Consider the following 18680-nt stretch of genomic DNA (forward strand, 5'->3'; position numbering starts at 1 on the left):
AGAGGTGTGTCTAAGGCATTAACGCCGACCCACCAGTAAGTGATTGTGTATGAGATGATTGTATTTGTGATCATTGTCTGGTTTGCTACTACCTGGTATGTTTATGTGATAGCATGATATGTATATGTCATAGTGGTAATAGGAGGGGAATAGTCCCCAAGTTCGGTTTTTAGGACCGAAGGGTAGTTCAGGCACCCTAGATATGCTTAACAATATCATTATGTTATGATATATGTGGCAGTAGTAGTAAGGGGTGAAATAGTCCCTGAAGTTCGGTTGTTAGGACTGAAGGGTAGGTCAGCACCCCAGAATGGCTTGACACGGGTAGGTTGGCACCCCATAATGGCCTGTCCGGGTAGGTCGGGAACCCTAGAATTGCGCGACATTATGTATGCTATGTGGTATGATGGGGGAACTCACTAAGCTTCGTGCTTACAGTTTTCAGTTTTGGTTTCAGGTACTTCGTTTTCAAAGGAAAGGAGTCGGCTCGATCGCAGCGCATCACACTATGGTTTTTCCGCACATGAGATCTTTGGGATTACACTCTGATATTGTTTATGATAACATGTTTTGATTATTTCTACTTTGGTTTTGTCATGACATGATATTATGGATGTTTTCTTATACTTTTGGTTTTATAATAACTTATTTAAAAATGAAACTTTTGACCTTGGATTTTGGGATGTTACACAATCCATTTTGACTCGTTTTTACAGTTTACACATTTTTGTATTGGTGCTTCTTATTGTCTTATTTATATTAATGCACTTCCCGCTGATATGTAAACAAGATATTTCTGGCTCATTATAAATAGGAGATATCATAAATATTTTGAATTCATCATTTATCACTCGGGGTAAGAACACTAGTATTTTATTTTGAGCTCATCGTTTATCACTCGGGGTAAGAACACTAGTATTGTCTGAACAAATGCAACTGAACTAATCCTTATAATAATTTAATATTTTGTAGAGTAAATTATAAAAATTATAAACATGTTTGTGTAAACTTGCCCTCTGGACTAAATTTTAGTAACTGAACTTTGTAGTCTGGGTTTTTAACACCAAAAAATCAGAATCAAATGGTTTTCAACCCCTAAAAATCCCAACATAGAATTGTTTTTCAATTTTCGGTTACAACTAGTAATTAAGAACGATATTAAATATAATGTCGGTTATGAATTACGTTTTAATGACAATTTAATTGTTTGTTGGTTATTGTTTGTAGTATAAATACAATCATTTCTCAACTATTTGAGACACACCAAGAATGCAACCAAAATCTCTTCTTGTCCATTTTTATCTTCTTCATTTTCTTGTTATATTGAATGTATAATCTAGGTCTATTGAAGGTTTGGGTGGTCTTGAAGAGCCACTTCAAACTGTTGTATCCTGGAAAAAAAACACCCGTCAACGGACGATTTTGTTTTAAGGACAAAATGTTAATCACATGTATCAGTTTTTTCTGTTTTCTTGTTTGTTTTCATACATTATCGGAATATTATTCCTATAATCTTAAAACAAATTTGTTGTATGGAACAAACTAGAATTATGAAAATCGAAAAAAAAAACATTTTCTTTATGTGTTTTTGTTGATGTTTGGTTTTAACGATAAAAGAAAAGAAAAAAACATTTTCTATGGTTCTTTCTCTCCATTGCTCGTTTACAGCAAGTAATACATATATATATATATATATATATATATATATATATATATATATATATATATATATATATATAGATAGATAGATAGATAGATAGATAGATAGATAGATAGATAGATAGGGAAAAGTGAATATACCCTTAAAGGTATATAACCTTAGGTACCCAAACTAACTATATTACATCGTTTTGTATTATATATTTAAATTGTAATTGTCTAATTGTTCTTATAATTCAACTTATAACTTGATTACTTTTAAGATTTTTATAAATTTTACATTTATCTTCCTCTTACATACTTTTCATTTTCAACTATAATATATATAGCCTAGTAGGTATTCGACAAAAAGATATGATATACGAGGAAGATAATAGTGAAATTTCAAAAATCTTCAATGTAAATCAAGTTAGTGGTTGAAGTTTAAGAACATTATAATAAATATATATCTAACAAAAAATTACTAATTATTATGAGTTTGGGTATCTAAGCTTATATACCCTTAAGGGTATATTCACTTTTCCCATATATATATATATATATATATATATATATATATATATATATATATATATATATATATATATATATATATATATATATATATATATAGTTAGGTTATAATATGGATGTCATATATTGTGTGGTCGTAGGTATACTTTTAAACCACTGGATGAAAATAATGAAACACTATGATTGAGAGTCCATGATATTACAATGGATTAACATGTACCATATTATCACTTAAAATTAATGAGAATGATATTTTAGTCAATTAAACTATATTTAAAAAAAGAAATTTAAGGAATTTAAGGAATAATTTTGATTTTTTTTAATTAATTCAATTTCTATTATAATATAATTTTTGATCGTAACAGATTATAACTTATTTTATTCCTTCGGAATGATGATATTCTGTTAGAATTATAGTTAATGATATTATGTGAGAATTATAGTTTATGACATTCTTTAAGAAAACATAAATAAGAATAAAACATGAATAAGTACACTATGAAAGAATACCTAAAATCCATTCTTGAACTAAAAATATATTAAATAATTACATTGTATGATTTTTGAATAATAATAACATTAGAATAATAACAATATTCTAAAAGAATAATAAGTGTAATTCTTAAATAAATAACAATAATCCTAAACTGTTAGTGCGATTATTCTTTGATTCATTTTCAAGTCATTCTTATTAGGACTTCAGGCCATTCAGATTAGGTACACATTGCCAAATATTTTGTGGTGATACATGTGTAAAAAATGCATATTAAACAAATAAATAATTAACTAAAATTCTATCAGAATGCAACAATAATATTCTTAAATTTTTTTATCATAATGCATTACTCGTTAGAACTATCAATTAAGAAAACCACTTGACTAAACCAAACTAGCATCAGACAATTACTCATTACTATTGTGTAACTAATATATATATATATATATATATATATATATATATATATATATATATATATATATATATATTATAATAACTTTAACATTCTTAAAGAATCATTAAAAATAAATAAAAATAAAGTGAAATTACCATTTTAAATTCTAACTAATTGTATTTTAACATAATACACTATATAAAACTTAATGTATTCTTACATAATACACTATATTATGTATTTGAGTTTCCTAGAAAAATAATAGTATGTCAGAATTGATTGAGAAATAAAGAAACCGAATAACATAATCGGATAAGAAAAATAGGGTTATGTCCAAATCGAAACACTATTTCAAATTGTAAGAACCTCATGGTGGTGTCATTCCACCAGTTCCAATACATAGCCGCTCAGAAATCATTTTTATATGTATTCTTAAAGAATAAATTTCTGATAAAACAATTATATTTGATATTATTATAAAAAATTACAAGCACATTCTATTAGATTTATTTCTTTTTAAGCTTAAAATTCTAATAGAAGGTCAAAAGATAGTAACTTACAGGATGTAAATAAGAAAAGTAAACCAAATTCTTAAGAACACTACATTTAGCATCACTTATTAAAAAAATCAAGAATTTTTTATTTTTAATTAAAATCCTTCGACTATAAACTCTTTTACTAAAAACTCAAGCATTAGTAAATTTGTATGTATTCATAGAAAATACCTTTTTATTCTTTAATAATGTATATCATTGAGACGTAACAAATGCATTAAAATAGTATATATTCATTAAGAATAGATTTATATTTTTTAAGAATGTATCTCTTGACAGATTAGGAATAAACAAGGGTTGCGATAATATATAGTGTTTTGGATTTTAAAAAAAAAGAACTACTTTATTGGCAGATTACTTGGAGATTGGATGCTTGTACATATGGTTGATTGTGTTTTGATAAGTAAATTAAAAGAAAATTTTATATCAAGTTAGAATATGAAAAGGACAAACTTGAATTGGGTAAAACGAAAAACATAAAATGGTCATACCTTGTTGACTTGTACAACGAGAGCACAAATGAGAATCGACCATGGATGCAACAAATATTGGCCTTTCTTCTTTCACTAGAATAGAATATGATCGTCGTTTTGCACCATTCTTTTTGGCGTATTTGAGTAATGAAACTAGTAGGGGTTGGTATGTGTAGGGTTATGAAACTAATTTCCCTAATTTAAAGGGATACTAAAAGCGTGGAAACCACCATGACAGCGGCCATGGTGGCCATTACCTTGTTGTCGCCGCCTTATGCCACAAAGTGGATGGTTGGCTTCCCTCTCTGAGTAAAGGAATGAAGAAGTGCATGTTTCAGTCAATGTGTGTGTGGGTGTATGGTCGGAGTCCTCGAAAAAGGCATCACCACCACCATAGGGTGGTGGCTGCCACCATCTACCGCCGCCGGCCACCACAAGGTGGTTGTGTGTGTGTGTGTTTATTTTGATATTTTGCATTGTAAAATGTAAATCACAGCTTGGAATAATAAAAGAAATTGTAAACCACCACCTTAGGGTGGTGGCTGCCGCCACCAGCCGCTGTGTCGAGTGGCGGTGTACTTGCCTTGTGAGTTTGATTCATTTGGGGTTATTGAAACCCTAATGGGCCTTGTAAACCCTAATGGGCTTAATGAAAAAACCCTAATGGGCTTGATGACATTCTAGTGGGTTTAATAGGCCTAATAAAGCTCTAATTGACCTAAAAGCCCAAAAAAAAGTAAATAATGGGCTAGTATTTGGGTTGGAAACCCTAATTAGGATTTGGAAAACTCCAATGCCAATAAAACCCTAATTTGGGGAATTAATCGGGACACGTGAGAATTATTTAATAACTGGTAATATTAAATAATAATCATTGGCAAGAGTAATCTAAATAATATTAGACTTAATGAATTAAGTCCTTAGAGGATTAAGTCCTTGATGGGTTAAGTAGGAAACTTAACCCATATAAGGGGGTTGGGTCCAATTTGGAAAATTAGACCATATGTTGGGCCTTGATTCCTAGTTGGAAATTGGTCCTATGGATCGGGCATTGGGCTTGAATAAAGCCAACCTTGGGTAATGTAGTAATTAACCAAGTATGAATTTATGGATATGTGTTGTGACCCAATTATTAATTGGGTGTTATTTTGTTGTTGACAGTTTGGGAATCTGTCATCCAGCAGCTGGGGTTGAAGTTTGTGGGACTTCAGCAGTGTGGGATTGTGTCTACGGGACTTCAACAGTGTGAGGTGAGTTACCTTCCAGCAGGGGTGGGTCTAAGGCCACAATGCCTTCCCACCAATAGGGGTAGTTAGTAGATAATTGTCTTTGTGATAATTATCTAGGTATGTTTATGTGATATGCTCATGAGATATGCTTATGTGATGTGCTTATGAGATATGTTTATGTGATATGCTATGTGTGTTAGTGGTAATAGCAGGGAATAGTTTTTCCCTGACTCGATCGTTAGGATCGAAGGGTAGCTTAGTACCCCATAAATGCCTATCTGTATGATTATATCATGATATTATATGATAGTGGTAGGGGGTGAAATAGTCCCCGGTTACCGGTTGAAAGATACCGATGGCGGATACCGGTTGAAAGATACCGATGGCAGTTACTGGTTGAAAGATACCGAAGGGGTATACATAACCCATGAAATGCTTATTTATATGTTTATGATATGTTAGTATGTGATCTGTATGTTTATGATATGTTAGTATGTGATTAGTATGTTTATGATATGTTAGTATGTGATCAGCCTGTTTATGATGTTAGTAAGTGATCAGCATGTTTATGACATATTATTATGTGATAGTGGTAGGGGTGAAATAGTCCCCGGTTACCGGTTGAAAGATACTGATGGCAGTTACCGGTTGAGAGATACCGATGGTGTTATGTGGTATGTGGTATGATGGGGGAACTCACTAAACTTCGTGCTTACGGTTTACAGTTTTGGTTTCAGGTACTTTGTTTCAAAGGAAAGGAGCCGGCTTGGTCGCAACGTATCACACTATGTTTTCCATACACGAGATCCTTGGGATTATTCTCTGATATGGTTTCATAATATTATATTTTGATTATTCACACTTTGGTTTTATGTAATAACCTAATTAAAAATGAAAATTTTGGCCTTGAATTTTGGGATGTTTCAGTTTTTCCACAAAGAAAAGGTTGTGTTTGTCGTTTACGAAAGTCTCTCTATGTTCTCAGACAGGCTTCTCGAAACTGGTATAAAAATTCATCTCTTCTCAGTCTTAGTTTCATATCATCCAAGGCAGATCATTCCCTGTTTCTCTACAAAAATGGCGATACTTTCCTTTCTATTCTCATATATGTCGATGACGTCATCATTGTTGGAAACAATTCTCAGAAGATACATGAAGTCAAACAATGTTTACATGACAAATTCAATATTAAAGATCTTGGTGAATTGAAATATTTTCTTGGGATAGAGGTGGCCAGGACTTCTCGTGGTCTTGTCTTAAGTCAACGGAAGTACACTCTTGATATTTTGAAGGACAGTGGCATGGAAGGATGTTGTACGATTTCATTTCCTATTGAACAAAGTATCAAGCTCTTTATAGATGATCAAGAACCCAAGGTTGATGCTACTACATATCGACGTCTCATTGGACGTCTTCTTTACCTCCAAGCTACTCGTCAAGACATAGCATATTCGGTTAATACTCTTGGTCAGTTTGTCTTGGATCCCCGTCAGAATCATATGAATGCCTTGCTTAGAGTTCTTCGATATCTCAAGGCCACTCTCGGCCAAGGCATACCTTTACCAAAAGAAGGTGGCACGGATTTGGTTGCATATGCTGATTCAGACTGGCTTGGTTGTCCTCTTACTAGGCGTTCTCGAACCAGTTACCTGGTTCTTCTCGGTGGTGCCCCCATCTCATGGAAAACCAAAAGGCAGTCTGCTGTCTCACGCTCATATGCTGAATCTGAATATCGTGCCATGGTTGCAGTTGTTAGTGAAATCATCTTGTTGTGATGGCTTTTGCTAGAGTTGGGTTTCCCACAATTTGGTTTCACAACTCTTTTTGCGACAACCAAGCAGCTCGACATATTGCCAATAATCCGGTTTTTCATGAATGCACTAAACATGTTGAAATTGACTGTTTCTATGTTCGTGTATGTGTAGAATGAAAAGAAATTTATCCTATGATGATCGGCTCAAAACCTCAACTTGCTTATCTCCTCACAAAGGGGCTTGGAGCTTCACAAGTTCGTTTTTTACTAGACAAGTTGGGCGTTATCAATTTACAGGCCTCAACTTGAGGGGGAGTATTGGTTTTCGTATTTTTGTCCCATATTCTCTTGTGATTCTCTCCATATTTACCTTCCTGTTTTAGTGGACTTTCTCTTTATGCTTTCTTGTTATATATCTTGTGGTTTTCTTTATAATACATTGACAAAATTGATAATCAACAACAGTTTATATTTTTGAATTTATAATACTTAATATAAAATCATAATATATATATATATATATATATATATATATATATATATATATATATATATATATATATATATATATATATATATATATATAGGGTTAGGTTCATGTGAGACGATCTAATTTTGTGAGACCGTGAGACGTATTTTTTAAATTTTTTTTAGTTAATTCAAGTTCCGAAAATAATATTTAAAAAAAGAATTTTTGGATTTTTCCATTTATTTTGCATTTTAAAATTATTTTTTAGAATATGTCAGTATAACAAGAAACTTGTGTTAATATACAAACTATCGTTTTATGTTTTATTACGTTTAAGTATCTTTTACGTAGAAATATCAAACATGCTGCATAAAGTTATTATCAAATTTGAAAATGGTTACATGCAAAATATATTAAAACGAAACAGTTATCATTTTTAATGAAACAATGCCTTTTAAACTATAATATGTATAGTTTACAAAACATTCACATTATTTTACCCTTTCATGACGAAGAAATGATTATATAAAAATACAGTTATATATATATATATATATATATATATATATATATATATATATATATATATATATATATTAAATATGATGAAATGGGTAACAATTTCATGCACGAAAATTTCATTACAAAAACACGTATATCGTTGGATACTTGTGAGCCATTCGTCTTCATTTACCAAAGGTATCCATGGAAGTTATGTTTTATAACCTGAGTCTCCTCTCGGAGTGCGTGATATTTGTGTATAGATCTATACGAGGCTGATGATCCCACACACTGTTGTTAGCTACAACACGACCGGCAGGTTAGGGGTGATAAATGTCATATCTTTTCGACGTCTGAAGAACGTCGAGGCAGACAAATCATTTTCAACACGGTCATGCGAACTCACATGATAAATGACAATACGTTATTTTTACGTGAAATCGATAGTACGTTTATTTTACGTAAACACACAACTCTTCAAACGATTTTATTTTCGAATAAAACTGCATGTTATAAAACTAAGTATGACATATATACTTGTACTTTTCGGTCTTGGTATGTATAAGATTACAGTTCAGTTTATGGAAAATATATGATTTTTCGGGATAAATACAATTACTTTACAAATATACAGTTTACAATTCATCTTTATGGAAAATATAGGATTTTTTGGGATAAATACAATTACTCTACAAACAAACAGTCTACAATTCAGCTTTATGGAAAATATAGGATTTTCTAGAATAAACACTCTCATTTTATAAACAAACGGATTATAACTCATTTTATAGAAAATATCAAATTTTCTAGAAACAAACGTGATTTCATCTCATTAAATGACATATATTTATTCATACAAATGCTTTTAGACTCACCAACTTAAATGTTGATATTTTTTTTCTCAAATAACTTATATTCGGAAACCAATAAAACAGGTTATTAACAGCTTTTGAAGATTTGACGCTAAGACGTTAAGAAAATCTTTTGTCATCATAATGTAATTGACATTTTAGAAACATGTAACGTGTACAATGATTTAACTTTTTCAATTACGTATATGATGGTTGTGTTTGCTTTATTTACTATTCAATTGTTATAATATTGCACATAACGTCTTCCGCCTCCGAACGTTTCCGCCGTTCAGGTTTGGGGGTGTGACACATTATGGAGAGAAAAACTTGAGCTTTACTTTAATACATTTATGTTCTAAAATGAATATAATGAACAAAAATTATATGCTTACCGTATGCTTCATGAAGTCGATTTCATCCATAGATGCTCTAATCTTCCATCTAACCATCATTGCTTGGGAGAGGGTTTTGACGTGAGGAAGACAACGGTCGGAATGGTAAAAGATTAGAGTCTATTTCATATTAGACGTCATGTTTAAAAAGACAAAAATACCCCTGACATGCTAGACACGTAGGAATGGCAATGGGGCGGGTTCGGGGCGGGGCATGGATTCCCAAACCCGTCCCGATAACTTTCGGGTATCTTATCGGGGCGCCCCATTGGGTTTCGGGTTTCCCCGTCGGGTTTCGGGTATCTTATCGGGTTTACAACAACTGATAATGAAATCTTTATTCTCTTTTAGGGTACCCCAATGTCTTATAAAATATACATGTTCTAGCAACTGTTTTAAATTAAAAACATGATGCATCACTTTAATAAAATAAACTGGACGTTATATAAAAAATTATTTGATTTAAGGTTTGTTTAATACGTCAAAACACATAAAAATGATCATTAACACCAGATTGTTAATAACTAAAAAAATTGTCCACGATAAGTATTTTATATTTGAACGTGTACAATTAACAGCAAAATTTTTTGAACATATATATATATATATATATATATATATATATATATATATATATATATATATATATATATATAATCGGGGCGGGGCGGGTCGGGGCGAGGATAACCCACTCCCTGCCCCGAACCCGATAAAAAACCTGATAACGACCCGTTACCCGACCCGAAATGATCGGGTTTCGGGTTTCCCAGTCGGGTTCGGGTTTTTTTGCCATCCCTATAGACACGTGGGGTGTATTAACTGAAAGAGCTAACGGCAGACAGACGTAGGGACCAAACGCGTATTAAAAAACAAATGTTAGGGATAACAAACGTACCAAATAAACTATAGGGACCAATGCAAAATTTGTGCAAACTACAAAGACCATTTCAAAAAATATATTTGGCCTTTTCAAAAAATAATTTGCAAGGCTTACTTGAATGCCCATATGTGTATGTGGCAAATTCAATTGCAATCACCCGAATGTGGGTGCTCTCACAGCAAAATAAATGTAAAAAGTAATAATTAATCTTGCTATCATTTATTATCTCAAATGAAAGGCAACAACTAAAAGCCTGAGCTTTAAATATTTTATTTATGGTGATTTAACTAAGTTGGTTGTCGTTTCTTGGTCCTAGTTAGATATAGAATAGTAAGAACTATAAATCTGTTTATTATTTGACAGTTACCAGATTTGTTATGGTAAATTTTGTTTAAAATAATATTAGATCAAGTTGAAGAGATAACCGAACACAAGCCAAATTGGGGAGAACGACACCATGTCCTATATCCATCTCGATGTCTTACTTAATCATATATATGATTTTGTTGAAATTAATCAAAAGTATTTTCAAATCACCATATAGCTTATAAGGTTGAACATGTTTCTGTTCGATTTTCAGTTAAATCAAAATCGAACTAGAAGTTTAATTTTCTACTTTCAATATGCTAAAGCTTATTTATTTATTTATTTTTTATCATTAATCATCTGGTCATCCAACTAAAAGTTTTTTTTTTTTTTTTTTTTTTTTTTTTTTTTTTTTAAAGTAATTTCTAAACAGTATATAGAAAAATGAACTTATAAAAACGAATTGTAAAAAACATATAAAAAGTAAAATTGTAAAAAAACATGTAAATACGAGATAAAAAAAAAAAATTAAATTTAAAAATAATTTTGGGAAAAAGACGTAAAAATAAATTAAAAAGATAAAGTTGTAAAAACTAATTAAAAGATGAAGTTGTAAAAACAAATTGTGTGAAAAAAAACATATAAAACGAATTAAGAAAAGTTATAAAAAGAAATTGTACAAAAAACAAAAACAAAAGTTCGATGCCAAAAAAATAAAGTTCAGTGACCTTAAAAAAAATATAACATGAAATTTGTTGTTGTCGGTGATAAAAATTAGGTTAAATAATTTTAAAACTTAAATCAAATTAAATGAACAAACCGTATATAATCTTAACCATTAAGGTTAAAGGGAGTCCTTATAATAATTAATGACTACCTTTTACATGACGACCACTCGGTGCTCTTTAACAGTTATTCTGCAAATGTGGAATTCATTATATTTTGTGTATATGCATATTTTGTTAAAGAAATAGCTCGGTAGTGAGTAATTTCACAAAAAACCTAAGATTAGTTTTTGATAGTTTTCAAAAAATATGATTATTTGGTCTCCACATAGGCAGACACCTCTCTCAATTCGGTCATTTTAGTAATTATCTATTAGTTTTTACCTCCAAGGCTCAAACTAAATTTATATTTGTATGTTAAAAAAAGAATAATAAATAAAAATTCATTAAATTGTTTAACAACTACCATAGACTTGTGTTCATTGGCATAATGACATTACTCCTGTCAAAATGATGAAGTTGTTTTCATCACGTATAATGTGCATGCACAACCACGTAAGTAACTATACACCATATATAAAATTTTCTTTTTGTTTCCTTTTATATTTTCACATATGGTTAAGATTTATGTACATGAATTTTGAAATACTTCAGTTATATCTCAAGTTTTAGCCCTGAATTAATTATATTCGTCGAACAGCATTATATATGTTTAGTATATTGTCGTAAACGAATTGAAAGACACACGGTATTACCCAAACTATTTATGGATACTTTGACATTAATAGAAGAAATTACGTTTAAATAAACCTATAACATTCAACAAATACGCCACATAGGAAATGACAAAAATAGCCTTACATGCAGTTACAACTAAAAGAACAATGTTCTCTTGTTTAGGTAGCTAGTAACAAAACGACATGGTTCACGAAGCAACAAATAAACCAACAATACCTTCTCGAAACACAAACTAACACAGTTATGGTTACTACAACCATTTTCAAGGAAGTGGAACTGCACCAGAATCATCTCCGGCACCAGGTCCACCACCACCAATTCCACCGCCACCTAGAGCCGGCAAGCCAGCAAAACCATTAGCAAGACCTCCAAAAGTTCCTACACCACCAGCAGCTGCACCAGGTCCACCAAATTGGTAACCAGCACCTACACCTCCGATCCCATTGGAGGTGCCTATGCCAAGTCCGGCGCCACCACCACCAATGGGTTGGCCGTTGTTATCAAAGCCAGAAAAGCCACCCAATCCACCAAAACTGACAATGTTCTTTTGTTCAGTTAGACCGACAGCAGCTTTGTTGGTGTCACTAGGAAGGTCTCTGGCAATAGTACTTTCTACTACTACTGCTGTTAAAACAACCAGTAACATGAAACGCCAGTTTGCCATATTCTTTTTTTTATATTTGTTTACCTGGCTATAAGCGTATGTGTCGGATGCAAGATTTTTGAATATGGGAATGCCCTTTTTAAAGCCAAAATTGGGCAGTTGGACAGAGTAAATGGCCTTAATTTCTAGGGGTGTTTGGTCAATTGGTAGGGCAAAAAATAATATTCACCCATAAACCTTCAATTTAGCTGTCCTTTTTTTTTTTTTGGTACCATGAACGCCAATTATTTATTTCGATTGTATTTTATTTATTATCTAGATGGTGAAATCTGACGAACCACATGCTCAAATCTCTATTTCAGTTGCAGGAATATCCACTCTTTAAATGGGAAAATCCATCAGAAAATGGTATGAATTCATATATTGAGTGTAAAACAATCGGTCAGAATGATCTAAATCCATTACAAAAAAACAGAAGTTTTAGGCAAAATCCGTCGCTAATCTAATTTAGGGCAGTGGCAAATTTTATTGTGGCTAACGTAGCGATGGAATTTTCCAATTAGTGACCACGTTATATGTCGCTAATCAGATGCATGTTACTCTTCACCAACTTCGAAGCCAAAGTATAAACAACCAAATAATGATTTGTAGTGCATTGAACTATTACATACTAGACGAATATGTTAAAAATATATTGTTAGAATATAATTTTCAAATACTTTTTAGTTAATTCGATTCATCATTTAGATTAAAAGGTTTTTGGTGCTTACCTGACCTCACAATGCTGTTGACCATACCGATTAGTCTAACGGTCAGTTTTTCAATAATAATAATAATAATAATAATAATAATTTATAAAATTGTGGAGATTAAAAGATTCTTAATATTTTGTTACCTATAAAATACATATAGTCTACCTCATTTTTATTCACAACATGCTCTTATCTTTCTCTATATTTTATAAAATTTCAATACTTCTCCAAAAAAATGGATGTGTTCGACCCGTCCAACGATGATGATGAAGATGATAATTATTTTGGTCAGTACGATGTAGAATGTGCTTTTGGAGTTATAAAGTCGAAATGACACATAGTTGAGCATTTGACATGACCATATGAGATAGGCACTCCACAAGATATTATGTATGCATGTATTATAATGCATAGCATGATGATTGAATATAAATGAAGAAATATTGTAGAGTATATGTCTAACGAACTAAGACATATGCAATTTTAACCAGGGACAACAATATATTTACATAGAGTCGTTGATATTCAAGATACACGAAAACACATGCAACTTCGAGAAGACTTGGCAAATTATGTAACACTCATTCTACGAATGTTTCTTTCGGGATTATATCATTTTTAGACTCTCAAAATATGAGATTTTTGGTGAACACAACGTGGTGACGGAGGAGCACCATGACATAGTCACATCAGAACAGAAACGCGCATCTTGTATTCACCATGATATGGCAACGGTTGGAGTGTAAAACCCAAATTATCGGGCCTAAAGTTCTATTTAAAGGATGTGAAGGCTAGGGTTTGTCCACCCCCAGCCTCCATCATTCCCCAAAGACCGTAAACCAACCCTAGTCTCTTTGTGTTCATCTTGAAGCTCATTTGAGGTGTTTTGTGGCCTCGAGGCATCTGGATAAACATTTGTGTAATTCCAGACTCAAACTATGGATTTGAAAAATATTTTTGCAACCATTTTCAATAATAATAAAAAGGAGGATGCGATGTATACAGTCAGTCATGGATCAAGATAAAATTATTCCCCAAGATACCTACACTTATTATATGTATATTGTTGGTATGTTAAGTGTTAGAACTGCATGTTAGTTCATAGACAAGGGATCCTCATAAATTGCATGATATAACTGCATGATTTGTGATATCGGATAGCCTAGGGGATTGTTTAATTGTGTTATATGAAACTAACATCATTGCTGCTAGTAACTAAGTGTATGCATCATGATTGTACATAATTAGGATTTTATAGCCTTAGAATGCCTGCGTTAGCCTTACTTCCCGTTCCTTGTTTGTAAGGTCCCAAAAACCATAGTAAATTTTTTTCGTTTTTCAAAAGACATTTTCATAATACCCATGAAGTAATCAACAATTATTTCAAAACATAGTCATAAAAATCAGACTATCAATATCATCTCTCAAACATAAATCAGCAAGAGGATGTGTACGATCACGCATTCGCCTTGCCCCAATCATCTGAAGTACCTGAAACATTTAAATCCACAACTATAAGCCAAAGCTTAGTAAGTCCCCCCTCCTCCCCCCCCCCCCTAAAAAAATACCCATACAACAATACACATACAATGCATGCACACATAAGCCTTCAGTCTGTCTGGACCACCTCGCGAGGCCTACAAGATTTTTGGACCGCTCTACTGAGCCTACAGTCTACTGGACCGCCTCGTAAGGCCTACGGTAGCTGGATCGCTCCCCTGGTCCTATAGTCTGAGTGGACCGCCTCGTAAGGCCTATAGTACACTGGACCGCCCGAGTATCTTGGCTTACAACACAAAGCAGGACCACCTCATCCCTACCATAATATGTCGACATAAGCAAACAAACAAACAATAACCAATAATACATGTAATCATACAGATCTACTAATCTAACAGATCACTAAAACATATCACCATCCTACACATAAGGATGCATATTGCAGTATAATGTATGGTGAGAAAACTCACCTTGCAGTCTAGCAGATAAACAACACAACTCACATAATCCAAGAAATGGTTCTACGATTCACATATATAATAATCAAGGACCAGTTCTTAATCTACATCCCAAATCCATCAAATTGACCTAAAGTCAAACTTGTTCAAAAAGTCAAAAGTCAACGACCAAAAGTCTTTCACCTGGTCACCACGTAGTGGCTAAGCATTTTCCACGCCGTGGTGACCCCACGACAAAGCAATTGCGAAGATCACTTAACGCCACGTCTTGGAAGCTAAATCTCCACGTCGTGGGAACTGTCATAACCAGCTTAATGCATTAAGATCTTAATCCTTCAAGCTACTTATCTCTACTTTCCAGAAGGCTTTCTCTCACCTAATGATCATAAAAATCGATGCTTTATAGACATGCATTTCCAATGCATCTTTTGAACTCCGACTATGTCAAAAATGATGAAAATAAGGTCAAAACCTCATTCAAGGAATCGAAAATCAATCATATATTACCTAAAGGGGACCTCAAGGATCCATAATTTTTCCAACTTTATGATATCCCACCACACTAACTAACCCAAACATGAAGAATAAAGAATAAAAGTCTAGATCTAGAAACATGACAAATAACGATTAGATCTTGAAGACTCACAATGGTCCATAATATGTGTTAGAATATGGAGGAGGAGTTTGTTTGTTGGATCTACACTCAATGAACCTCTTCTTCTCCTTCAAAGCACCAAAATCACCACACCAAAGCTTTAAAAACTCAACAATGCATGCTAGAGTTTGTTTGGGGTAAAAGGGAGGTGATGGGGGCTGAGGGTGTGTAAACCCTAGCCATCACATCCCTTAAATGGGGTTTATAGCCTAAAAAATTAGGCTTTTTTCGTGCAGAAGGATGCCACATCGTGGCCAATATCTTGCTACGCCATGACACTCAAGAAAAATACGCGTTTCACTTAGGCGACACCACGTAGTGGTGCTATCATCACCACGTCGTGCCTTTAACAAGCCTTATATATAAGCCTTAAATGTTTACTTCCATAAAAGTAATTATACTTGGAACTTGGTGCTACATTGTTTGTTAGTGGGCTTAGGGTAAAATCAATTATTCGACTGTCTATCGAATTCGAAATTATGTACGCTTAACATACGTAAGGAGACCGCAGTACTAATGGAGGTTTCTTGAGTTATGGGAGTGTGGCTAAGAGAATCCTATAGGAAACTAGGAGTTGGTAGTCACTCTAGTCTTTGGAGTGTGTATTGGGGCGTGATAGTATGTCTAGTCATAGTGGGCCTAGTGGCTAGGGACTTTGTGGTGATCCTTGAGAGAAATACGAGTAGATACGGAAAGCTGTTTGGGCCTATACTACCGAAAGCACACGACCCATACGTGTGTCATGGAAGGTTACATAATTCTGATGAGTAAGTAGTTGAGCACATAGTGTGTTATGATATGTTTTGATTTTAACACGTCCCATGTTTATTTTAAGTATGGTGATGACGAGAGGTTCTAGTTCAGGTGCTGATGGCTCAGAGAGGTCAGGGTTGAGTGACGATGATATCCAAGATTTGATCAGTACGCAAGTGACTCTGGCAGTCATGGAGGAAATTCTGGATATGTTTGGGTCTATGAAGACCACGATGATCGAGATTTTCAACGAGTGTTGTGTTGTTGTCACTGATGTTGTTGATGCCGCAACCACTCAAGCTGTCACCACAACATGACTTCAAGGAGGAGGGTTGATGTAATACCGAGAGTTCAGTAACATGAAGCTCCTGAGGTTTGATAGGGTTAAGGACCCGATTGTTGCTATAAGGTGGATATCCGACTTTAAGGGGTATTTCTACATATGTCCGTGTTTGGAGAATGTGACATCCCCAAATTTACGGTCATTTTAAAACTTTTTGTTTGTGCTTATTTAAAACAGAGTTTAGTTATAAATGCGGAATTTGGTCCCATAAAAGTATTTCCGAAGAAATGTTTTTCATTGTGTAGCACCTGAGTCTCCAGGTATGAAATTTGTTATTCAATTTGATTCATTTTTAAAGGTGGTTAAGGGTTTGTGAGTGTGTTGGGCGTACATTAGGTATGCATGGCCTACTCATTGCATGCCCTTCATTAGGGTGATCCCAACATATGATGGGCGTACCCATGCGTATAATCAAGCCAAGGGAAAACCCTAATTTTTAGGGTTGGAACCCTATTTAAGATCCTTAAGTCCTTCAAGTGCATCACCCTTTTAGCCTCCATTTCCTTTTAGTGCTAATCTCGAAACCCTAGCCATCTTGAGTGCATTTTTGATCTTACATAGAGTGTTTAGGTGTTCTTTTGTGGTTTTGAAGAAGAAGGAAGCTTGAGGAGAAGCAAAGGAGAAGAAAGAGCTTGTAGATCCAGAGTTTGTGCACCATTTCTAGCCTATTGAAGGTATAAAGTCTAAAGCTTGTTCATTATAAGCTTAGATCTAGGTTTAGGGAATATTTTAGCATCTTTTGGTCACATAACTTGGTCTTTTGGAGTATGGGCTACTCTAGGCCATTTGAGTTGTCCTTTTGGACTCTTAGGAGCGATGAAGTCATAAAAATCATATCTTGAAGGTTAAGATTCAACCATGCATGTGTTAGTGACCACCTAAGAGAGTTAGAGGGTTTAATTCATGGTTTGAGTCCCAATAAGGCATGCAAGAGCATAAAGTTTGCAACTTTATGGCTTAAGACAATTTTATGAGCTTGGATCTAAGTTTTGGACGTTAGAGCTTAATGGACTAAGACATGGGAGAACTTGTGGGTTGACTGACCAGTACGTCGGGTGTACTCTAGAGTACGCTGCACATACTAGGCCAGTGCCCTGATTGAGAATCATCAGCATATGTCGGGCGTACGAGCCATGTACGTCGCACGTACGCAGTCTGTGGACTTAGGAGATTTTTAGGCTCAAGTCTTGTTGGGATTTTGACTTGTTTAGGATTAGGCTTCATGCCTACTTGTTGTAACAAGACATTTTTGGGATTTAGGGCATGTTAGGTGCTCTTGGGCCATATTAGGCCTTAAAGGCCTTGTAGTTGGGATTGGATGCCTTTTTGGACTAGTATAGATTCGGGCCTTGGTGGGGGGAGGCCTAATGAGGCAAGGGCAAAGAAACCCTTTTTTCCTTAAGGCGAGAACTAAGGTTTGGACTTTCGGTTTAGAATATTGGCCTAATTTCTAATTAGGGTTTTATACTTGTGCCTTAAGCAGAGGATTCTGTGAGTGATCCATTGAGCGTGATTTGATACCTTAAGTCTGAGGTGAGTTTCCTTCACTATATCTGTGGGTCGAAGGCACCAATGTCGACTTACTAGTTTATATCATAGTATGATGGTTGACTTTCTGACAACTGTCAGTTATGCATGTATTTGCTTGATGACTCTGTGATTATTTGTTATGATATTAT

At 33.8% G+C, this 18680-nt stretch overlaps 1 protein-coding gene across 1 annotated transcript; it reads right to left on the bottom strand.

Moving 5' to 3' along the window:
- Positions 1 to 11992: 11992 nt before the first annotated feature.
- Positions 11993 to 12663, bottom strand: LOC145013916 (uncharacterized). The gene has a single exon (XM_078972268.1). It carries the CDS (start codon positions 12598 to 12600, stop codon positions 12199 to 12201), a length of 402 nt encoding a protein of 133 aa, XP_078828394.1. The 5' UTR covers positions 12601 to 12663; the 3' UTR covers positions 11993 to 12198.
- Between the last annotated feature and the right edge of the window lie 6017 nt (positions 12664 to 18680).

This window comes from Lactuca saligna, chromosome 9, assembly GCF_052625555.1.
Source record: "Lactuca saligna cultivar CGN05327 chromosome 9, ASM5262555v1, whole genome shotgun sequence".
Taxonomy (NCBI): domain Eukaryota; kingdom Viridiplantae; phylum Streptophyta; class Magnoliopsida; order Asterales; family Asteraceae; genus Lactuca; species Lactuca saligna.

Coding starts and splice junctions, on each gene's coding strand:
- LOC145013916 (XM_078972268.1), bottom strand. CDS start 12,600: ATGGCAAACTGGCGTTTCATGTTACTGGTTGTTTTAACAGCAGTAGTA.